The 23,930-nt window shown below is 49.6% G+C and overlaps 1 protein-coding gene across 1 annotated transcript in view; it reads left to right on the forward strand.

Annotated features, from left to right (window-relative positions):
- Window positions 1-12,335: 12,335 nt before the first annotated feature.
- KCNQ2 (potassium voltage-gated channel subfamily Q member 2) overlaps window positions 12,336-23,930 on the forward strand; it is a 46,477-nt gene continuing 34,882 nt past the window's right edge. The window contains exons 1-8 of the mRNA XM_026862295.1: window positions 12,336-12,379; window positions 12,860-12,950; window positions 14,166-14,292; window positions 15,441-15,616; window positions 17,471-17,596; window positions 19,831-19,941; window positions 20,607-20,702; window positions 21,361-21,455. Of these exons, the coding sequence (XP_026718096.1) occupies window positions 12,336-12,379; window positions 12,860-12,950; window positions 14,166-14,292; window positions 15,441-15,616; window positions 17,471-17,596; window positions 19,831-19,941; window positions 20,607-20,702; window positions 21,361-21,455 (866 nt within the window). The remainder of the gene's footprint in view (window positions 12,380-12,859; window positions 12,951-14,165; window positions 14,293-15,440; window positions 15,617-17,470; window positions 17,597-19,830; window positions 19,942-20,606; window positions 20,703-21,360; window positions 21,456-23,930) is intronic.

The following is a 23,930-nucleotide window of genomic DNA, read 5'->3' on the forward strand; positions in this document are numbered from 1 at the left end:
GGGGGGGGGGGGGGTTGGTGGGATGTGCACCCATGTGTGAAACACAAGGGCTGGTAAAGCAGCCCAGGGAGGTACTGCAGGCCTGATGGGGCAGCTTACTTATTTTTCATTTGCTAAAAGCACAGCAGAAATTAAATGAAGATTAATTCAACCTTTTCCCTCCCTCCCCCTCCTTCCTGCTTGCTCTTGCTCTTTGCTGTTTCTAGGGAAGACTGAAAAAAAAATGTGCTAGAGAGGGAGCTAAACTCTGAGCATCCTTTCATGAATGCAGAACATGGCCCCCATGGGACTGCAGGGAAAGGCCCTGTAATTACGGGGAATGTCCTGCGAGGCCAGGTTACACAACCAGGATGGAGAGCTGCTCCTGCTTTGGTTTAGCAGCAGGCTGGTGATGCTGTAGCTCAAAATACTACCTGGCTATTATCCATTCATTGCTTTTTATCACTGTCGGTGTCCTCAACACACAGCGCAGACCACTCACGAGGCTCCGAGCCAAGAAGGAGGTAGGAAGGAGCACGCAGGATCATAAAAAGACCATTTGATATTTCCAGTGCCTGGTGACATAATTCCCAGACAGCCCGAGCATATCTCAGAGCCGGCTGACGAGTCACCGGGGAGATCTGGCTACGATGCCACCAAGTGAAGGTGACTCCGTCCCAGCTCTGGCAGGAGCAGGATGCCCTGATGGAGAATTCGTGCTGTGGCGTCTGCTCGTGGACTCCGCACCGGCTGCTGCTCTTGGATTTAGAGCCAAGTTAGCGGCTGGGACAGGGATTTAGGGCAGTAGCCACTGCCTCGAGATGTCACACATGGCAGGACTAACACCTTGGCTGCAGTGTTGGGCATGCCCTAGTGTCATGTGCTGTGGAGAATGCTGCTCCTGCCTGTTCCTGGGTGGCTTTGTGCTGTCATTTAAGATGCGGCCGTTGGCTCTGGGCCACGCGAGCCTCGGTTACCAGTGTGCTTTGCAGTGCTATTGTGCTGGGCTTTATTCTGCTCTAGAAGGATTTATTGGTTGCTGAGGGCCATGGGCATCTCTTGAGCTAAGCGTGGGCTTAACCTCAGCTCTGTGCTAAGGGGAATCATTACCCCTGTTTTCCAGTTTGGGAGCTGAGGTACGGAGGAATTCAGCGACTTGGGATGCCTGCAGCATAATCCAGCATCCCTGCTCCCCATGCTGTAACCCTAGCCTCTCCCTCTTCCAGCAGTAATAACCATTCCCCTTACAGACAAGGAGGCTTCAGCATGTATCCTTGTCCCGTCAGGCCTTCCTAGGCTTTGAATTATTAAATATTGTCTCTGATCTCCATTATAAAGATTGTTAGATCACAGATACTTATCAGAATAGGAAATACGCCGTTTCTGTACTTAGAACAGTTGGCTTCACCTGCTTGTAGGATTTACAATAAATGAGAAGACTTAAAAAAACCAAAAGGTAAAGAAAATCATGAGAAGCTGAGGTTGGAAGTGAACACAGAGAAGTAACATCTTTGCAAGAGGATGTCCAGCTTCCTGTCCCGTACCCACACGGTTGCTGGTCTGTATCTTCTCTCTAAAACAAAATCACGTGCAAATTCGTTAGCATTAATAGGCTGGAGAGCGATGCCGGGTTACAGAGCGTGGTCTGGGGGTGCCCCTTCCCACACCCCCGTCACCTTCTCCTCCGTCAGCTGGCAGAGACCCGATGACTGTAGGTTCAGCTTCGAGGGAGCCACAAGAAGGTGCAGATGCGGAGGAGACCCGGGGCCAGCTGCAGGCTCCAGCCAGCTGCTGAGCTCAGGGCTGGGTTTATTGTTATTTCTCTGAGCCTGAAGCCCTGGCTGCAGGTTGCCGGAATTTCCAAGGTCAGATTTTTGCTTGCTACTTGTCAGAAATTGGGTGGTGCCTGCAGCTTTGCAAAATACTGGATTTGAGCAGCAGTAACTCAAGCCGTGGTCCTGCTTTTGGTTATTCCCTTGCTGTAGAAGTGTCTTGCCCCACAGCTGGGCACATCTGTGCCAGGCCAGGCACCATCTGTACCGTGCACCTGCAGCATCCCTGAGCAGAGCTGCGTGACGTGACCCAGGCAGGTGATGCCCTGTATTTCCCAGGGAATAAACCGTAGAAACTGGTTGAGAGTGAGCTGGAAATTGGAAGCAAGGTTTCACTGCTGATTTCCTCTGGACCCCATGGGAGAGGCACCTTCTCCTGCTCCTGAGTGAAGCTGTGCCAGCTCTCCCAGCCAGCAGTACAGCATGATGCTGCAGGGCTGGGGAAGCTGCTGGGGGACTTGGATTGTGCCTGAGAAAAGGGGGTTAAAAAGCAGGTTTTTGCAAGCCTTTGCCTGCCATTTTAAACAGGAAGGATGTTTCCCTGGCAACGAGATGGATGCTTCCCAGCAGAGCATATGGCTTCCATCGACTTTGATTTACCGGCGTGTTGAAATGGCAGCTAGATAATCTCTGTTCAGCTTTAATGTGTCCGTGCCCTGTGTCCCTGTTTCTTACGAGCTTTAAAAGACCGTGGGTCCAGCCCCTGCGGTGCTGGCCTTGCTCCCTGCCCATCCCGGGGCTGGAGCTGGGGAGGTCCATACTGGAGCTGCGTCCAGGGACCTTCACAAAGAGGGACCTGCTTGGAGCACCCGAGCATCACTTGGAGCAAGGAGCTGCAGGGTGGGCAGGAAAACCTTCCCTGCCTCTGCTGCCTTTCACCAGCCAAACAGCATCTCCTCCACAGCCCTCTCTTCTTATTCTCCTCCCTGCCTTAAATCATTTTTAGATGTTTTCCACCTTTCACCACACAATCATCTGCCTCCTGCAGCTTGCTATTTATTGTTGTGTTTACTGGCACGGGGAAATAAGAAGGAACAAACCTGTCATTTGCTGAGTGGGGGAACTTGGGGGAGCTGGTTTCTGTGAGCTCGTGGCTCTCCCAGCCTCGCTGACTTGTGCCCACTGAGCCTGCGTGGCAGCCTCCTCCGAGGGGCAAAACCAGGGTGCTCTTCTCATTGCTGCCCATCACTGGCTCTCCATTCTTTCGTAAATTTGGTGAAAATTGGCCAACAGGTCCAAATATAAGGTAGAGACAGTGAAGCAGCCAGATGGGGCTGGAACTCGGGACCAGGGTAAGCTGGTGAGGTTCATTCGGGCCCCAGCGTGGCACTGGGGCCGGGCTCAGTTCCCGGCTGCCCGTGTCCAGCCGGTGTGTAGCTGTGAGCAGCAGCGAGGGCCAGACACAGGCTTGGGGACCTGCTGGGCTGGGTGGCCTTAAATGAAGCTGAAGAGTCGTGCTGACCTGTGAACACCGCAGGGACTGGGGACACACGCATCATTCTTCCCCTCCTCCACTGGGAGAGGTTTTTGGGGAGCTGTGGATGAGGCGATGCCACCTTCTTTGTGAGTATCCAGGTGAGCCAGAAAGCCCTGGTCTGCACATGCTGGCTCTCAGCCCTGAGCGCTCCCCAAAGCTGCCCAGCCTCAAAGGCCGTTTAGCTCTCCAGGCAGTATCTGCAAAAGGCTCTTGATGATGGGGGGGGGCTGCCACCTGCTCCCCGCAGTGCTCAGGGCTGAGCTGTGCTCACCTGCTTTCCCATCCACTTGCTGCATTCATGGAATCCTCTGGGTTGGAAAAGCCCCTGAAGCTCCTCCAGCCCAACCATGACCCTCCCCCTGACCGTTCCCAACTCCCCCAGACCCCTCAGCGCTGGCTCAGCCCGACTCTTCAACCCCTCCAAGGATCCCGGGGACTCCCCCCTGCCCTGGGCAGCCCATTCCAACGCCCAACAGCCCCTTCTGCACAGAAATCCTTCCTCAGAGCCAGCCTAAATTCAAATTAAACTGGAGAAGAAGCAAGAGATAATAGAAATGATTAATCCCCCATTGGTGCTGGGGATTAATTTAACAGGTGCAAGGAGGGGCTGTGCCCTGGCAGACCCGGCGCTGTCTGTGCAGGAGGGGCTGCCCCCTCCTACCGGCGCCTGTGTCACGAATTGGCCGTTCTCTGCCGAGAGCAAAGGAGACACCGACGTGGATGGTGGCAGGAGGATCTCCCCGTCGCTCCTGGGGAGCAGCATGGGCTGGGGCAACTCTGCTTACAGCTCGGGGAAATTTTACTGCCCTAGAGGGGAGATTGGTGGAAAAGGACTTTGAATTCAGAGCCGCAGCTCCTGGAAGACCCAAAATCGTTGTATTAGAGGCGAAGTTAAATGGAGCGTGACTGGCGGCTCTTATGATGCTCTCTCCTCCCTGCGGCATAACTGCCTGTTTCAGCAGTTTCTTAGGGCTAAAGAGCACTGCCTTTTTGAGCCTGAGCGCTCTGTAGGTCTGGATTTGTTGCGCATCCCTTCACCCCCAGCAGGTCCTTGGGCCCTGCCTGTCTGTGTGCCCGTGGGGCTGCTCCCGGCAGAAACCAGCTGCATCCCAGCAGGAGCAGCCTCGTGGACAGGGAAAGCACCAGGGCTGTGCCCTGCCACCTCTGCCACAGAGGAACACGCTGTCCTGCTGTTGTGGAGAAGGGAGGCAGAGCTCCAAAAGTGGTCACTGGCCTTTTATTTCTCGTTGTTGGGCCAAATCCCGTGTTTTCCTGCGTGCCAAACTCGGGTGTCTGTCAGGCATCACAGAGTTTGGACCTGGCTGAGCCAGACCCTCGTGGCAGTGCAGCCCCCTTGTTTTTTTGGGGGTTATTCCTGATTTGCACCGGTGTGAGCGAGGGAGAGTTGCAGAGAGGGAACAGGGTCCTGCTGATTGCAGCATTCCTGTTATTCCTCTGGGTACATTTTTTTTTTTTAACCCCAGTTTGAGGGGCATCATCTTTGGGGGTTAAAACCAAAAGGCTGCGAACCAGCTCTCCTGCTTCTTGGCTCTGTGCTCCTTCCTAATCACTAGCTGGGACAAGAGAAGTAAAATTAAACAGATGGTGAAATTACCAACTCTAAGACATATTATACTGGCAGTTTGCAAATACTTCTTTCTTTTCCCCAAGACTCAATTAAACTGATGAGCAAATGAAATTAGCAGTCCTTTGGTAATGCTTGCATTTTATGCTTTGGTGTTATCCGTTGGCCTCTGTCTCCAAGAAGCCACGTTCTATTCTTCTAATTATTGAGGCAGGAAGCTGAGGATGGACCCTGGGAAGTGGCTGGGGCATCCACGTGCCTTCAGCACTTGCTGAATTCTTGGTGTCCTTCGCTGTTAGCTGGGAGGGAGCCCGGGAGCGCATCTCTGGGGTCCTGCCTTTATAGAAGCATAAACCGTGGGCTGAGGCATGGGGAAAGTGAGATTTTTTTTTTTTTTTTAAAGTCAGCACAAGGATTTTGAGCCTTTCGGTTGCCTGCTGCGTGTCTGAGACGGTTCATGCGGCTGCTCAGAGCTGCCGAGCCTCCGTGTCGGGAGCTGCCTGCGGGTGCTCTCGGCGAGGATGCTCGGTTTTGAGGTGCTGTAATTCTTGGTGCCATAAAACTAGGGCAAAGTCAGAGACAGGGAAGCGAAGCTAAAGGAGCTCGGAGAGACAGGGCTTGTCCTTTGCGGGCAGGAAACTTCAGGCTCCAGCTGAATGGCTGCTTCTGGGACAGAACCTTTGCAAAACCGTCGACTATTCCTGTCTGCAGCAGGAACCAGCCCTGCACATTTTGAGACAATATTCCTATCTGCAATTAGACCAGAGCCTATTTCTGTATATCTCATTCCCTCGAGGAATGTTTAGATGAGATGCAGCATTACGTTTTACAGGGACATCTTGCTTTTAACCCAGTTTTAGAGCTCAGTTAAGTCAGGTCAGGTGACTTGCCCAGGTCAGTCGAAGGAGTTTGACCTTTAGCAAGAGGGTTTTTTATTCCTTCGTGCTCCAACCGTGCAGCATAGCCCTTGTCTGCTTAAAGGTGTTTAATTTATTTTTCTGTAGAAAAGCAGGGTTTTTTTTCCCTTAAAAAGCAGAAATAACTTGGTCTTCATATACAGGAAAGGTTAGATCAGGAAGGTTTGTATTCCTGTACTCACTAGCAACGGTTTCACAGAAGGTAGAGAGGAAGCAGAAGCTTTTTTGGAGGAATACCCTGTGGGATGAAACAGAGGCAGCGCTCAGATTTCAATCTGAATAATACGGGTATTGCATGAGACAGCAACTTTCCCTCGCATTAAAATCAATGAACGTGCTCTGAGTAAATGCCTGCGAGGCGATTTAAGAATTACTTAAATGTCCAATATTTTATACTCTTAATTTACCTCCCAATGCACCGTAATTGCACAGTGGTCTTTAAGATTTTCTCCCGTATCTGCAGCTGCATGAATATATTTCTCCCCACCAAATTTTTAAAAGAAAACCCTCAGCCCAGCAGCACTGAATCGCAGCAGAGACAGACTTTTCTGGCAGGTGCATGGGCTTGATTAATACTTTGGGTTTTCCTCCAGACATCTGGCTCCTCTGAGGCTGCGTGCACAGGGCAGGGAGAATACGCAGACAAGCGTTTCCCAGTGATTCATGTTAGATGAGGACAGAGGGGAACATTTGAGCTAGAACTTTGTATGTGGTGATTATTATTAATAAGGCTTTTATTCTGAGTTGAGTAAGTTAAATGATTAGAGCCGGTTCCTTAAATTTAACCCCTTTTTCCCGTTGTAAGTGTTCACATCCTGATCTCCATTCCCTGTTGTTTCCAGGCAGCTTTTGTTCTTTGAGGCTTCAATCCAGAAAAGCTCTTAAGCTCGTTCTTGCTTGTAAGTGTGGAGATACACAATCCTTTGCTGGACTGGGTACAAGATGTGTCATGCAAAACCCATTTCTGCTCTGAATTCCTGCAGATCATGGGTTCAGGTCAGGACTCTGGCTCTGGGCAGTTGGGGCAGACGGTGCCGTGGGAACTGGTCTCAGAAGTGGTGGATGTTGAAGGAGAAAATATATGTGAACCCATAGCCTGCTCTTTTTTCTAACGGAGAAATGTGCTGCCTAAATAGAAGGAAGGAAGGGGAAGAGGAGATTTTTTTGTGACTTGGCTGTGCCACTTTGCCGTGCTCATCCAGTGAAGCTGTGACCAGCTATTCCTTTTTCCTTAGTTTGTTGTGATGGGTGTGAGAATGCTCCTTACCATCCCATAAAGCAGAAAATGACCTTCCTCCCAAAACCTGAGGCAAAGGAGATCCCATCCCCTCCAGCTTCCCTGGGATGCAAACGTGCAGGTGTGTTTTGCTAGCTGCCAGGGGAGCCAAAGCGCAGAAGTGGGGTGCTGGGCTCAGCCAGCAGCCCTCCTGCTCCTGGGGAAACTCCACGAAACCAGATCTGCTGGAAAAGCACCTCCTGTTTTTTGCCACCTCACTGCCACTGGCAGCAAGGAGAGCAGGTTTGCTGCATCCCTGCACAGGGCCCAGGGGGACGTGTCCTGGGTGCTTGCTCAGGGTGGTGGTGATGCAGTAGGGCTCACTGGGAAAGGAAACCCTCTCATTTTCCTTCCTCTCCCAGTGCCGCCCCTACGACATGGTTTGGGATCTCCAAGACCTGCTTCTCTGCAGCCTGATTAATTCCCACCTCCCTGAGCACCGTTTAATGCAGCCTCGCTGTCCACAGCGTAGCCTCCTCCGGGACACTGCTTTGGTCCTCTGGAGATGCTCAGCTGCTCCATTTACACCACTGTCCTTAGTACACTTTCTGGCCTTGTGCGAACAGGGTGCTTCTTACTGGGGCTTGTTCAACCATCAACTCAGTGCACCGAAGCTATTAACATTGTCCCAGAGAGGCCTTTGCTAAAGATTTATTAAAAAGTTTATAAACCATGAGGATCCCTGCCTTGGAACCAGCCACTGTATTGCCCATAAACAATGTTTTCTACACGCATGGGTGCTCAGGGAGACTCCAGGCTCCGCCGAGGAGCGAGATCTCAGCTGGGCTCAGGTGGGACGACGGGGCTGGGCATGGTCAAACCTTCAGGGAACGAGGCACCATCGGGAGCTGGTTTTGGAAAGGAGAGCATTTATCAAGGCACAGGACCGAAAGGCAGGACTCCTCGCTTCTATTTTCAGCTCTGCTAGAGACAGAAGTCACTCTGGGAGATGATTTTGGCTGAGACTGAGGGACGTGCAAAGCCAGAGTTGAGGCATTTAGGCTCGTGTTTAGCCTTGCAAATGAGTCGTCGGGTTGCAAATCACAGCAGGATTGCTTACATGAATAAAGATGATGGATGCTCCTGGCTAAGGGTGGGTGCAGTACCCCGACCACGAGGTCTTTACCCCTGGAAAAGTCATGGCATTGCCCGAGTTCTGCTTCTGAGTCACTGGAGACGCCAGCTGAGCTGTAAATACTCCCGTTCTGATCAGGAGGTGCTCTGGGTATCGAAAGACTTTTTTCAATCTCTGTTTCTCTTTGGTGTGGCTGTTCTTTCACCGCAGTTTTGTGTCGTTGCTGCATTTTCATGGCCTTTGATTTCCGTTGGAGTTTTAGGCCCTTGTTTTACAGAGACCACAGCAAATGGATTGCTGGGATTAGAGACGGATTGCCCGTAAGCATTTTGGTTGTGTTTTAGCACAATTAGCAATGCCTTGTTTACATCCCGAAAGTAATTTTTAAATGTTTTAACTGTTTTAAGTTGTTTTCCATTGTGCAGCTCTCAAACGCCTGTAGTAAAATACTCCTTCCTTTCCAGCTTTGCTCTTTCTAATTAAACAAATCATTAATTCCCTTTCCCAATTCCAGGGAAAGGCAGCGAAGCGTGTAACAAGCACAGTGGCTTGTTATCAAGCTATAGTGCCACCTCCTTGTATTGTATCCGTCTCCACTGCATCCAGGATTGCAGTTGCTAATTATTGGTGCTCCATCAGAGGAAGCCCGATGTTTTTGCGTGTCAGCGAATGTTATTTGAATACAAGTATTTCAGGAATAAATTTGGAGCTCTTTAAAAATTCTTATGTAAATGGCTGTGTAGATTCCAAAGGGGTTTCTTTTGGAAGGCAAATTAGGTGATTAACCTGGAAAGCTTTATGATGATTCCATCATATGCTTTTACTGGAAAAAAAAAAGAAAAAAAGGGCAATCTTTCCTGTTTCAAGTCATTTACATATTTTTTTTCAAGGGGGAGTTCAGTCATTTCTTTTTCTATTTCGAACCTGCAGCACAGTGGATATAAAATCTGAATACGCAGAGCCTGCGGTGGGATTTATAAATTTCAATAAGAAGCTTGCCACGGGTGTTTTAAGTCAACATAACCTTTGGATGTAAAGCCAGACTTTGGAGGACTTTGGATTTATTAGTATTAGCAGCAGTCAGATTTGCACAGCTGAGTCTTGGCTGAGCTTAAAGGTCTAAGAAACAGGTGTGGGGGGTGCTGGAGCAGCCGAAGGTGCTGAGTGCCCGTAGGAATGGGTGGTGGGTGAGAAGATGCAGTGACATGGCCCTCTCCAGTGGCTCGGGGAGGCTGGAGCCAGTTTCCTTGGTTCTGTTGAGGAAACTGGTCCAAACCTACACACTGCCCTTCGCATCCTGGCTTGGGTTTGGGGGAGGCTGGTGCTGGCTCCAGCCGTGCATCGTGTAAGATCCAGCTCCTGTCTGCTCAGGAGAAGGATATTGTCTTCTCCAAAGCTCTAAGCAGAATTGGCATCTTTAATGTAAAAATCATTAGATGGGTCATAATTAATGTTCCTTATTGCACATTAACATTACCCAGAGTCAGGCTGCAGACATAATTTGCGTTGATTAGATATGTAGCTTTAAAAATCAGATTCATCCCGATCTCTGCACTATTTATTGGCCTCTTTCACTTTCCCTAGCTATCCATTATTATCTGGAGCCTTTTCCTGTGCTGTCTGGGTAGATTAGGTGAAATTAAAGCAGAGTCAGCCTTCCTGTTCCCCACTGCCCTCCCTCGATGGGAGCTCAGAGGATGCAAACCATCTCCCCCATGGACAAACCTCCCAACTTTCTTCTTCCACCCCCCTATCCATGGCGGGGTGGGGGGGTCTGCAGATCCTTCAAAGCCTCCCAGGAGCCATGCTGACCCCAACCCCCTGAATTCAGTTTCCTTGCAGAAAGGTTTCCTTCTCTTAGTCTCCTTTTACAGCCTCCCAGAGGTTTGTGGACCACAGGGCCAAGCAGAGGAGCTGTGCATCACCGTGGAGCTGTTTTGGGATGCTTGTGCAGCTCGCCCTGTGGTGAGCCAGTGCCTGCATCCCTTGCTGGCAGGACTGTTCCTTTCCTGGTGGCTGGACATCCCCATCGGGGCTGAGACGGGGAGATTTTGCTCCGTGTGGGATTTGGCCACGGAGCTCCCATGCTTCAGTGAAGAATCTGGCACCTTCCCTGTTGCCTCCCATGCTCGTCAGTGCTGTAATTAACGCTGGCCCTGCGATTGTGAGCTGCATCAGGTCTCCCCAGCAATGAGAGCCCTGGGGAGCACAGAGCCAAAATTAAAGCAGCACCGAGCTGGCCCCAGGGAGATGAGGGGAATGGAGAGGCTGGAGGCGAGGCTGCAGCAATGAGCTGGGGAAGGGAAGAAGCAGTACCCAGATATCCCACTGCCCCAGCAGCCCCCGGAGCTGCCCGGGTGCTCCTCACACAACCACTGCACACACCCTTGGGATTCAGTGATAAAGAGTTGTTTGGTTTTTTTGTTGTTTTTTTTTCCCCTGCCCCACCAAAATATGTCTAGTGACAAACTTAATGTACAGGAATCCTCTTTCTGGTGGAGTTTGTCCCTGCCAGGGTTCGTGGCTCGAGCGTGGCTTCATTCTGGGTCCACCTTAGCAAACACAGTGTGCAAGTCTGCGTTGATATTTGCACTTTGCTTTCAGCACCTCCTCAGGCATTTTACTGTAATGTTTGCTCACAAAAATAAAGCTCGCATTCTACATTTTTAATCAGAAAAATGTAGGATTTTCGTTTCCCCCTGATCCCTTTCCTTCAGTCACAGTGTGTTTTATTAAATTACCAGAGCTGGAAGAGAGTTCTTTCATCGATTATTCGTTTCTCACTTCAACACAGAAGTTTGCAGCAAAATCTGGGCCACCCCGGGAGCGGGGCTGCCTGACCCAGTTGCAGCTCCTTCCCTCTAGCAGTGCTGGGCTCTGCTACCCGCTGCCACGGTGCAGGGTCCCACCTCCAGCTCAGCCTGGAGGATGTCGAGATGGATGGAGTCCATTTGGCTGCAGGGCAGGTTGTGGTAGGCTTGGTTATGGCAAGGGTTTTAAAAGACCAGCTTGGGGAGAGAAAACATTTAAGCGAGACCCAGACAAGACATTAAGGGACAGCATGCGTGGGGTTTCAAGGGATGGATATTTTTAACTCTCTTGAGGTTGTTTCAAGTCTCTGGGTACTGGACCTGGTATGAGAAGAGGAAATTTACAGTGAGAAATCAGGCAATTGCCCTGATCTGGTCTGTGCTGAATTCATCTTGCTGCTGACAAAGCTCAGCTTTTGCTGAGGTGGCTCTGAAAGGTCTCTTACCTCCAGCAGGCAGGGATGTTTCAGCCTGTGGTTCGAATAAATACTGCAAATCCCCCTATTTTTACTTGTTACTGTGACATTAATGGTCATTTCGAAGCCACAAGCGTGACCTGATGGTGCGAAACTCCTTTATACAACAAAAAGGGACAGCCCCCACCAGCTGAACCGTACCTTATAAATATTCAAAATGCAGTTTGTAGGAATGTGAGACAAAGCCAGACAGATGAATTATTTAATGCTTTTAAAGAATGCAGCTTTTAGTTTCTTCTTGAGCTGGCCTACTTTATTGTATCAGTAAATCGATCTTTAGTAAATTAATTTCCCTCCTTTTGCTTGAGCAAGCAGTGAGCATCACGGGCTGGTGGAAACCTTCTCGGTCAGTGAGCGGATGCCAGGACACCTCTGTAGCTGCAGACTAAGAGAGTCGAGCTCCTGTCTTTCATTTTGTGCCTTTTGATTTGCATTGGTCCGTCCAGCACTCACTACAAGCACTGAGTGGGCAGTTTTGGACAGGGACAGCCTGGGAACGACAGGGTGGTGTGGCACTTCTGAGGCTGTTTTTGGGACAGTAAACGTCAGGGAGACCAGGACACATGCTGTAAGGGGTGAATAAAAGACACTAAGAGAGCTGGTATCAAAGCTGGGTCACCCCAGCTCGCAGAATGATGGTGTTCCTTTGCGTCCTGCAGGGCTGGGACAGAGCTCTCTCCCCATGGCAGGGTGTCTCTGGCTTCATACTGAAGTCCTAACAGCATCAAGGCTTGGATCAGCACCTTTAGACTGGATCAAACCCCTGCTGTGTCCCATGTCTGGCCACAGAAGAGCAGAGAAACAACCATCCACCTCCCAGCGATATTACAACAAATCGAAAAAGTCACCAGCCTTCCCAGGCAGTAAGGAGTTAATCCGGAGTGCAGGAACATTAAATCCACCCAAAAATGTCCTACCCTGGCAAAGATGGGAAAGGCAGCACCACTCCCGTGTGAGCTTTTGCAGATGCAAATGCATAAGCAGAGCATCAGTGGAGTTTTTCTCCGGGTTTGTGTTCAGCCTGCGCTCCTGCTCATCAGCAGGCTGCTCGCCTCTTCTCACAATAATACATTTCCCTTTTTGCATGCTTGTTGAAAGCACATTGCAGCGAGAGTTGACAGTTCCTGGGGGAAATAATGTCGGAGGTGATCAGAGCTGCCAGCGGGGAGGGGAGTTGGATTAGCACTGGCTAAACTGGGAGCAGTCCAGCGTGTCCATCCACATATAACCCTTCCAGTTGGTAAAACCAGAGACTTTCCCTTTTTACGCGGTGGTGTAGCAGCAGCACGGTAAATACTCCTAGAGAAATAAGAGAAATAAGTCCAGAAATGCTCTCTGAACTCGTTTGATGAAGTGTGAAAAATTCCTGCTCTGAAGACTGACGTTCTCTCTCTTTTTTTTTTTTTTTTTTTTTAATTTCTCTATTCTATAGTTTTCTACTAGTTTTCTCCTGCCTGGTGCTGTCTGTCTTTTCGACCATTGATGAGTACCAGAACAGCTCAGAAGGGGCCCTATACATCCTGGTAAGTGTGGGGGGTTGCAAATGAAGCCATCAGTGAGGCGTTAAAACAAAGTCAAAAACCACACCAAAAAGCTGAGGTTGGGGGCGTTTAACTGAGGCAAGAATTTAAACTGTCACTTGTGAGAAGAGAATCGCTGGGACCTGCAGGTAAGAAATAGGGAAAATATGAAATGGAGAAATCTGTATCAGGAATAAACTAAAAAAGATTTTAAAGGATCCTATAAAACCCTTCTTCCTAAAGTTTTTTCTATATTTATCTTCAATTGCAAAACGCAGCAGCAAGGCTGATCCCAACTGAAAAACAGTTGGGTGTCCAGCAGCCCTCAATATTTAAAGCCAGGGATGCTCGCGTAGGGAGCAGCCTGCGTAGCTGCCGCCTCTCCCACACTATAACGTCCCTGCAACTATTTGATCCACCATCCAAGCTGCAGAGTTTTGTTCCTTAAATAGCCCGGCATCCCTCGCACTGACAACGTGGCTCCTGCCATCGGGAGCCAGCAGAGATCCTGCACGCGCCGCCACGTCACGGGGCTGCCGGATTCGCGCGGCTCCTTTCCTTTTGTCTTTTTTTCCTCTTCCCTAGTCCCTGCCCTACGTCGACATCAAAAGGCGCTGCAGACTAATTAGAGCGTTGTCAAGTTGGACACATGAGAAAGCTGAGGCAGGCGCCGCTAGTAAAGGAATCAGAGGGAAGGGAGCGTGCGCAGGGCGTTTGGGTGGGATGGGAAGAGCTGCCTGCTCGCTTGGCATCGGAGGGATGGAGGATCTCCACCATCCCTGCACCAGATAGCCCAGCACACAGACAACTAGTCCAGTCTGCTAAGGAAAAAACCAAAATCCCCTGTGAGGAGTCCTAGGATGGAGTAGCCAGCGATTCCCATCTCTGGTCTTCCCTGAGCTGCTCAGCATTAACTTAGTCAAGTCCTGGAGACTAATGTTGGGGAGATGAGCAGGCGCCTATCAGTCCTGCGATGGAGGACACAATACGAGGTGTAAAACTCTAGTTCGCGGCTACAATGTGGAGTACCTCTCACCATCTCAGGGCAGGTTGAGGAAAAACACAAAAGATTTGTCAATCTTTCAAGCCTGGGCTCTCCGTTTAATGGTGCAGACAGCTCTGTGATGTTTTCTGAGGTGTGCAGAGTCGAGGTTATGGGTTTGTGCTTGGTTCTCCATCACGCTACCTTCTCAACTAATGGTGTTGTCTCCCTTGCAGGAAATCGTCACCATCGTGGTGTTCGGGGTTGAATATTTCGTGAGGATCTGGGCAGCTGGCTGCTGCTGCCGATACCGGGGCTGGAGGGGAAGGTTAAAATTTGCCCGCAAGCCTTTCTGTGTCATCGGTAAGACCTGTTCCCCCCTCGTGGGATTTCCCAATCCAAAATGGCTATCGCAGGCGTTTGCTTGCACGATGCTCTGGTTTCTTACGTGCATTTTGGGGGTTGATCTTCAGCTGCTTCGTGATCACCTTGTGAAGGGAAAGAGCACAAATGCAAGAGTCCTAATCCGTGGACATATTTTTTTGTTATTCTGCACAAGGCCCATCCTGTGTTCTGCAGACCTGGGAGCCATCCTATTGCCCTGCATATCCCAGGCAGCGCTGACAACTGCCCACAACCAGAGAAAGGGGAGCGGGGGGTTAGCTAGGAGAAGCTGAGCGTAGGAGCTGGGATGCTGTGATCCCGCGTCCGACCTCGACACCGAATCACTCATGAGTTGTTGAAACTCTGTGTCTCACTTTGTCTTCCCTGGCAAAGTGAGCTGCCTCACAAGGGAGTTCTGAGACTTAATTAATTCTTGTTTGTGAAGTGCTTGGTGATCCTCGTGTGAAAGGGACCATCTGTGCACAGCAGTTATTTTTATGGGGTAAGGAGTGGGCAGAGGCTGTGCCTTTTGCTATGGATCCTGCTCTCAGATGTCCAGGACCTGGCAATGGTCTTACGCAGGATTTTAGCTTACTCCACAGAAAAACACTCCTATAAAATTTTCATAGAAAACTAGGGGTTCAGGATCCTCAAATTTGGGATATATAGAGCAAGGCTTTTTCTTTCTTGGCCTTTTTCTTGGCTTTTCTTTGTCTGTGAGCACCCTAGGATTGCTATGGTGAACCGCTAGGTTTTCATTCCCCATTTGGACGGGGGAATTCACACCTCTGGCCAGCACGGTGTAGCAGGCAACTGTGGCTGGTTAGAAAAGGGCGTGAATTTTGCAAGGATTTAATCCAGTTTAGCAGTGTTAACACTGAATCTCATACCAGAATTCAGGCTTTGCAGTATTTGACACATTTTCTATGGGTTTGATGAGTGTGAAGATGGAAACCAGGATGTTTCCATAAGGTGCGTAGTCCTCTAGGTTAAAATTTGTGTTGTGTCCTTCCAGCACAAGATTCCACTGATCCCTTTCATGCCCAGCCTTCTGCTGCCAGTGGCTGTAGGAGTGCTGTTCCTTTTGGTAGTGGTTCAGCAGCTTTTTGTGCCCTCTGTTCTTGCAGACATCATGGTGCTGATCGCATCCATCGCCGTGCTGGCGGCGGGGTCCCAAGGGAACGTCTTTGCCACCTCGGCCCTCAGGAGTTTGAGGTTCCTGCAGATCCTGCGCATGATCCGCATGGACCGGCGGGGCGGCACCTGGAAGCTCTTGGGCTCTGTGGTCTATGCCCACAGTAAGGTGAGCAGGTCCCAAGCAAGGACGTTGAGTTGCTCATGTTTCCCCCACCAGAGACACTGCTTTGGTTCAGTTCTCCACCCCAAACATCTCCCAGAGCTGGGGAGATTGGAAAGACACTGTAGGTAACACGGGGAGCAATGCAAAGTCAGAGATGTACAGTCTGATGGAGCCCTTCAGCTGGGAGAGAAGGGAGAGCTGTGTAGATATTTGCAGGGAATCTTACACATAGATGTTTTGCCAATTATCAGGCCTAGCATAAAGGACACAGCCAGCAGAAAGATGAACCAATAACCCAATTGTATTTGATACAGAAGGGTCAGTCCATGGGTGAGCGCTGGGGGTACAAACAAGTCAGTCATTATACATAATCGACATCGATCCCACTGACCCCAACAACGACACCGCACGACCAGCAATGGGTGGGATAAATGGTGAAATGCAGTTTCCCGTAGAAGGGACGGGAGAGAACCGAGTCAACAAGCCAAACACATCAGACCAAGGAAGCCACACACTGAATCTCTGCACAGCCCGCGTTTACAAAAGCCAGAACTGCCTGGAGCCCAGTCCCAGGGAGGCAGGAGGTCCTTCCCCAGCAGGGAACTCTGCACAGGGCATCCCCCTCACACACAGACACTGCCCCTGTCTGCAAGGGGTCCCAGCTGTTATCCCTCAGTGGACACCTGACCTTGGGTTACTCAGTGTGGGACCCCTGGGGCTCCTTTACCCAATGGCTCTGTCTGCCAGGCCGGCACCACCCTGGGGGGAAGCCTAAAGGGAAGCTCACCCCTCTTTGTGAAGGGCTGTGGGAACCACCCATGTGTCAACCTTAATTTGGGGCTTGGGGTTGAAACCCCAGCATTTCAATAGAGCCCGCCTGCACACCGATACAGCTCGTTTCGAAGAGTTAGCAATTAGCCAGCAGCCCCGTTAAGCACGGGTGGTGTTGCGAGCTCTTCGTCTAGTATGCGCCCTTCAAAGTGGATGCGTTTCTGGAAGCGCATCGCTGCTCAGGCCTCCTCTCCCTCATCATTTCGTTGCTGCTGCTCCATCAGAACCATGAACACGCTTCACCCTGCCAGCAGCAGCCTCTCGCAGCCACGGTTATTGTGTCAGGTTCCTCTTCCCCACGTGAGATCATGGACCGGTCGCAGGACTGATCCCTGGTGTAAGGCACCTTGGTCTTTCTTCAGTTTGGGAAGAGTTTATCGATCATTTATTCTTTGTTTCCTGCTGCTGAGTTATGAATTTAAACTTCTTCCCGTTTCCTGCACTTTTTTCCATTGAAATGTTTAGCCAGCTTTTCCAGAACTAGGTAAAAATCATGAGGAATTTGTGGGTCTCTTGTCCACCCTTGTATTAACTTCACTCAAAACCAATTGCTTCTGTGAATTGTGAATTAAAACTTGCCTGAAACTGGGGGGGTATTGTTTCCAGACCCCCGCTTTGTAGCTCTTCCCCAGTTAGTGGAAGGAACCCCTCAGGGATTTGGGAGTTCCCATTTCAGTTGTATCCCCACTTCCCTGCGTGAACTACAGAAATATTTTTTTTTTTTTAGTCTCAGTTCCACATCTTGAAATAATGGAGTTATTAACCCTCCCTTTCCTTCTCCCTTTGCTGTATGTTGTTTAGATCATGGGGTTTTCAGGATGGGGCTTGCCCCTTGTGCGTGGCAGGGCTGCCACCAGTACACGGTCCCATCTCAAAGAGTGGGAGGACTGCTGATCTCCAACCGCAGCTCCAAAGCCTAAACAAATGCAGGGAAATATCAGATCCAACCGCAAGCAAGTAACTCAGCTTTTGGAGATGTGCACTAGGATTGCAATTATTCTCTTCTATCCCTTAATGATCTTGCAGGAGCTGATTACTGCCTGGTATATTGGCTTCCTGTGCCTCATTCTGGCCTCTTTCCTGGTATACTTGGCCGAGAAAGGAGAAAATGAGCACTTTGATACATATGCAGATGCACTCTGGTGGGGTCTGGTAAGTAATTTTCATAGAACAGCTGCTGGTTATTAAAATAAAATGTCCATTAACCCTCCATCTTCTATCACTTATGTGAGGAATTGACTCACAGAGTGCTTAGTTAACATTTTTATTAAATGGCTCCAGGCTACTCCATTTAGCTCTTTTTCTTAAATAAACCTCCTAGAAAATGTTAGAGGGTGGGATTTCTTGGATTAACTGGAGTTGCAAGGAAACGGGGAGCTTGGGTGCTCTCAGTCGTGGGACTGAGCTCTGTCGTGACAGTAGAGGCAGGTCAGATAAAGACCCCACGCTACGGGGCGCTTTGATCATCATTTTGACAAGTATTGCTGCCCTTTAATTATTTATAATCATACTTGGGCAACGTGCTGTTAAACACGCTGGAATAAATTTTATAAATCCAAGTACCAGAAAGACTTCAGCGCTGGAAGCACTCCCCTTTCACATCTCGCTGACAAAGGAGGAAAGGGCAATACTTTGAGTTTGCTCTGTGTGTGCATATGCATGTGAATTATTGGATTACCCGATTAACAAAGAGAGAATTAATGAAGTTTTAATCTTCTTGTGTTATTGTTCTTCTGCTCTGACACTGTGGCGCTAGTTTGGCCTTGATTACAAAGCATGTAATGAAAATCCCAGATCTGATCAAATCCCAGTAACAGGCTTGGGGAGGAATCAGCTGATCAAGCAGCTCCTCTGTTCCAACAAAGGGAAAGAAGCAGTAAATTGCTTTTCAAGCCCCTTGGTTATGACAGAAAAATAAAAACAAAGCCCAATTGGACATAACTAGAAAATAAACAATGAGGAAAAAGTGACAGCCCAGATTAAAGCTCAGTCTAGGGACAACCATGTGCAGATTTGTCCCTCCTGCTTCCCAGGCTGTGCGAGCCCTCAGCAGAGGCTCATTTCGGGACACGGGGTGCACCAGACTGTTTTGCCGCTGAAGAGCTCAGAGTAAAATTTGAGCTTCATTAAAATAAGCGGGTTTTGTCCTCGTCCAACTCACGGGTCCGGAACAGACAGATGTTAAGAGATGGGCAAAATAAATCAAATTTCAGGTTCAGATCTTAGTGGATCCAATCCTTGTAGTTGTCTGTATAAATGATAAAAAGATTTGTCAACCAACTTAGCAGTGACTGTGGAGAGAGCATTGCTTCAACTTTGTGTTTCAGTAAGGAGTAGCCATGTAGATGCATTTTCTAACCGCTTCGTCAAAACGGCATCTAATTGATAGGGCTTTTAGTGGGTCCAATTAAACAGCGCTTGGGGATCGTACTTCCATTTGTGTAAAAGTGATTTTATTCTGAGTTGAATGCATGAGGTTTCCAAAGCCACATCAGCACAGTGTCAGCTCCCGTCCCAGGGCCCAGCTCTGTCCCCAAAGGCTGTGGGATGGGGACAACTTGCCACTTGTCACAGGGAACGTTGGGGTCCCTTGAGCAGAAGTCTCAAAGATTTTCCTGATCAAACCATCTCTCCCTGCCTTGTCCTGCCAATCCCAGGCTCTCCAAGTCCTCTTGGAAGCCTTAGGGGTTACCCAGCATTACCCGTTAGTGATGTCCATGCACTGACATGGGAAAATGCATCTTTTCCTGCAGTTTGGAGTTCAGGGTATTCTTTGTCTCCAACAAATCTCTCAGCTTTTTCCCCAAAATGCACACAGCAGCTTGCCAGCACTCTCTCAGTGCATTGCAATAAAACTGCGGAGAGGAAACAACATCCCAAAGTCAGGTTGCGTGAAGCAGCCGCAATTCATCCTGTTGGGCTAATACGGTGTTTTCAAATAGGAAGGGCAACCGGCAGGGTTGGGAAGATTAGAAATAAACAGCATCAGATCTTTATGCAAGCAAAAAGCCCTGTGTTCCTCCGTGAGGTGCCGAAAGGGAGTTTGGGGGAACTGTGCCGGTTCCCTTCCCCTGCCCAAGGCACAACCCCGTCTCCCGGGGGAGGCTCCGAGCTGCCGCAAGCCTCTGCACCAGATGGCAGCTCTCTCTGTGGCAGCTAAAGGCAAGAAAACTCTCCCGACCGGTGTGAAAACTCGGCGTGCGGAGCAGGGGGGCAGGGTGGCATCGCTGTCCCGGGTGTGAGGGCATCGATGTGGTCAGCTCGGGGCACGTGGCGGTGACCTTGGCTCCTCCTCGCCCCACTCTGGTGTTGCGGGAGTTTGGGCCGTGCGGGTTTAGTTTTAAGGCTGTCTGACCCGGGGCTGTGTGGTGATCTCCTCCCTGCAGATTACTCTGACCACCATCGGCTACGGGGACAAGTACCCGCAGACCTGGAACGGGCGGCTGCTGGCAGCGACCTTCACGCTCATCGGCGTCTCCTTCTTCGCCCTTCCTGCCGTAAGCAGAGGCTGCAGCGTCTTTCTGGGAGGGGGCTGAGCTTTGTCCCCGGCCCCTGGAGCTGGTGGCAACACAACAGCTACACCCAGCAGCGTGACGTACCCAGAGAGCTCCCCACCGCGACTGCTCTGTGGCTGTCGAGAAAACGGGGAGAGCAGGGGGAAACCCCGTCTGAATACCCACAGCTGAGACACAGTGCTGATGAGCAAACGGGGTGGAAACTCCAGATTTGGCACGGCACAAATATTTATTGGAGTCAAACTATTTTTTTTTCCTGTCAAGGTCTGTTCCTAGGGGTGATTTTTTGCCCATTCAGCAAATTGCCTCGGTCCCTTTCGCGGCGCTTCTCAGTGTGTCGCAGGGATCTGATTTTCCCCTTTGGGGATGATTTGCTGAACGCCAGCGCAGTGTGGTTATTTTGTATTTTATCAGCTGTCTGGAGGTAGTTTGGGAAAAGCAGCCAATTGCCGGAACAATCTGCTGCCCCTTCACGGGGAGCGTGTCTGCCAGGGCTGCCTCAGTTGAAGCCTTGTTCTTCCTTCCCCTGTACGTTTGAAGCAAAAAAATGAGCCAGAACAAACCTTTGGAGGGAAAGTTGGCTGCAATTTTTAAGTGGAAGCTTAGCTAACACCCTGCTAACTGCAGATTTCCGTTCTCTTCCCCAGGGCATCTTGGGTTCGGGGTTTGCTCTGAAGGTTCAAGAGCAGCATCGACAGAAACACTTTGAGAAGAGGCGAAACCCAGCAGCGGGCCTGATTCAGGTGGGGAGCACATCCAGGGTTGCATCACCCTGATTTTAGGGAGGCTTAATGGACTTTTAGAAGTTGGCGAGGTGATGGGCAGGTGAAAAATGGATGCTGTGTGTGTAAGGTGTGAGACAGCAGCTGGTGACTGGTCTTGTCTGCGAATAAATGCCAGGAAATCAGCCATGGGAAAATAGCATCTGTGGTAGGCAATCTGGGGGAGAAGAGGAATGAAATCCAGCCCAGCACAGCAAGACAAATGCATTAGGACAGTCTGTTTTCATCAAACTTTTTTTTTTTTTTTTTTTTTTCCCCCAAAGAGAATATTTATACTGATACAAAGACACGATCGGGAGCGTTTTCTTCACCATGACAGATGTCTGTGCAGAAGGCTGGCCTTGGTGTATGTCTTAGAGAGCTGAGATTAAGAGTCAGTTTACATTTCCCTGCTCCTTCTCTCTCCAAGTTTTTTTAATTCTCTCTCTCTCCAAGTTTTTTTAATTCTCTAATGGGCAACAACACCTCTTTGATACCTGGCCTTAACCTGACAGCCAGTGCCTGGTACCCACAGCGTTTTGAGCTGGGCTCACGTCATCAGGATTGGCCTGGTACCGCCCCAAATTTGTCACGTATCAAATCAAGGAAAACAGAGGGTCCCAACGTGTTTTCTCTGCAGGCGGCTTGGAGATTTTATGCCACCAACCTGTCCCGGACGGACCTGCACTCCACCTGGCAGTACTACGAACGCACCGTCACCGTCCCCATGTACAGGTACCTCCTCCTCCACCTCCCCCTTCCACTGCCTTCCTCGTGATGCCACTGTCTCCATATTTATTGTTGTTATCTGGATATATAGTTTCATTTGTTTATTTACTTTTTTTTTTTTTATTAGGTTGAAAAAAGTTGTTTTCCACAGCTCTTAAGGGCTGATAGATTCTTTTTCTTTTGGAGGATTTTTTAGTTTGGGTTGGTTTGTTTGGTTTTTTTGGTGTATTTCTTTTTGACTTGATTTTAATTTCCCTGTTGTGTTTTGTTTTTGTTTGTTTTTTGTTTTGTTGGGTTTTTTTTTTTCTTTTTGTGTCTGTGTGTGTACGTGCTCTTCTTTTCACCTTTATTTCTCCACATCCGCTGGTAGTTGCAATGTGTTGTGACAGTTGCCGTGCCCAGGTGTGAAGACCTCCCGAGCTGCCCTGGATTGTAGGTAAACCCTCCTTGTGCCCTTGCTTGGGCTCTCCTTGCTGCTCCACCTGGTCTCTAACAGTCCCTTTGCCTTTCAGCAAACTTCTGTCTCTCCTTTGACTGGCCCAGCTCTCTCCTCAGGTCCCCCTTTCCTTTCCTTACTTTTTTTTTTTTTTTTTTCCCTCCAAGAGGAGAAAAACCAAATCGGGATTCAGTGAGCGTTTTCCAATTTCCTGCGTTTCATTTATCCATCACGATCTGTTGTCATGAGTAGGGAAGGACGGCAGAGCCGTGACGGATGACGCTGATAAAGCACCGCTGTGTTTTAGCAGCATCCGTCTGGCTTGCTTCAGGGAGAGATAACTCGTCATCATACCCAGGCAGCTTTTTCAGCTGAAATGACACAGGTTGTAGCAGTGCTGTGGGAATTCACAGCCTCTTGGGATTTGGAGCTTCGTGGAGATGAGGACAGAGTCCTCCTGCCATGCCTCGCTGCCCTCTGGGACGTGGGGAAGCACCGCATCCCCCGTGTCACTCTTGGGGTTGGTGGCAGTGAGGAGGAGGCTTCCCCAGGAGCTAAAATGCAAAACACTGCTGTTCATTTTCCATTTCAGGGCCATGAATCCCTCTCTGGCACGTTTTACGGGCTAGCCAGATCTCTCTGGGTTTGTAGAGGAGTTGGACATGTTCATTAGATATTCCCGTGGCTTCATGGTGTTTTGTTGGGCGTGATGGGGGTCCCTGTGCCCCATCTCCCTGCTCCCAAGCAGGGCTGTGGTCCAGTGTCGGGTTGAGCCACTGCAGGTGTGAATCCCTTTCTGTTTTCCTATGTTACTGGTGCCTTTTAGCCCTCGGGCAGACAGTCTGGATATATTTCCTAGGGTAAGCATTAGCCCATATTTGAAACGCAGCAACCAGCCTGTTAAACCATCTTAAAAACCAGTTGGAAGTCACGTTGTTGTGGGCAGTAAGTTTTCATGGAATTCATTCCCAGTGTGTGTCTGATCGATTGCTCTTGCCCTAGAGATTTATGTACCAGCTTCAAGGTTTTGCCAAAAAAAAAAAAAAAAAAAAAAAAAAAAATTTTCCAGTAGCATTCAACCCACCCATCAAAACTCTCACTCCCAGTATTTGACCTTCTTGCTGTACATTTGCAGCGCTGGTTGAGATCAGCTACTGGAGAGGATGAGGACAGGAGCCTGGCCCAAAGTCTGCTGCAAAATGTAGAAAGCCAGGGGCTGATTTCAGTGGACTTGGCCAGGTTCTACTGCTCTTTGAGAGACTGAACTTACGACGCAGCCAGACATACAGTGACCCCCTTTTGCGTGAGGATGTACTGGGGTAATTACCTGCTACTTAATCTGTATTTCCCATGGAGCTAGTATGCAGGAGGAAAACTAAGCTAAAGAGCTCCAGAAGATGCTAAATGAAAACTTCAGGGAGGAGAAAGAGCAAAAAATGTAGTTTGGTGAAGAGCCCAGCTATCTTGACTAAAAAGCCAGGACAAAGCTGTAGCAGGGGCGCAGCAGTTTTGCTGGGTGACGCTGTGGGTGCTGCTCCCAACGCTGGCCCCAAGCAGCAGCATCACCCTGGGCTTCCCTGGGCACAGTTTTCTGTTCTCGCAGCTTCACCCTTAAATCCCAACTCCTGTCTGTGCACAGGCGAAGTAAACATCACCTGGGAGAGCGAGGTGTGTGTGCGCTGATGGATTCAGCTGTTAGTCAAATTGGGTTTTTTACCAAGAAAGCAGCGATCCTCTTGAATACGTTTGGGATGCAGACAGGTAAATTAATTGGGGAAATTAAAAAAAAAAAAAATTAAAAAAAAAAAGAAGTGGGGTAACTGTCTGTTCTGGCTGCAGCTTCCATCACTCACACTGTCCATCTATCCTTGTCTACCCACTTCACTAAGCCAGCTGGCAGCCCTGTGCCGGTGCAGCCTTAGCAGCACTGTCGAGCCCAGCGCTGAATTAGGAAGTGGGTTGGAGGAACACAATATCCCTGTCTCTTTCCTGGGTGCCTGGGGGTGATCTGCAGTCACCGCTCCCTTGGCACCCGTTCTGCTCAA

This window comes from Athene cunicularia (assembly GCF_003259725.1).
Source record: "Athene cunicularia isolate RWA chromosome 20 unlocalized genomic scaffold, athCun1 chr20_part1, whole genome shotgun sequence".
In the NCBI taxonomy this organism is placed as follows: Eukaryota; Metazoa; Chordata; class Aves; order Strigiformes; family Strigidae; genus Athene; species Athene cunicularia.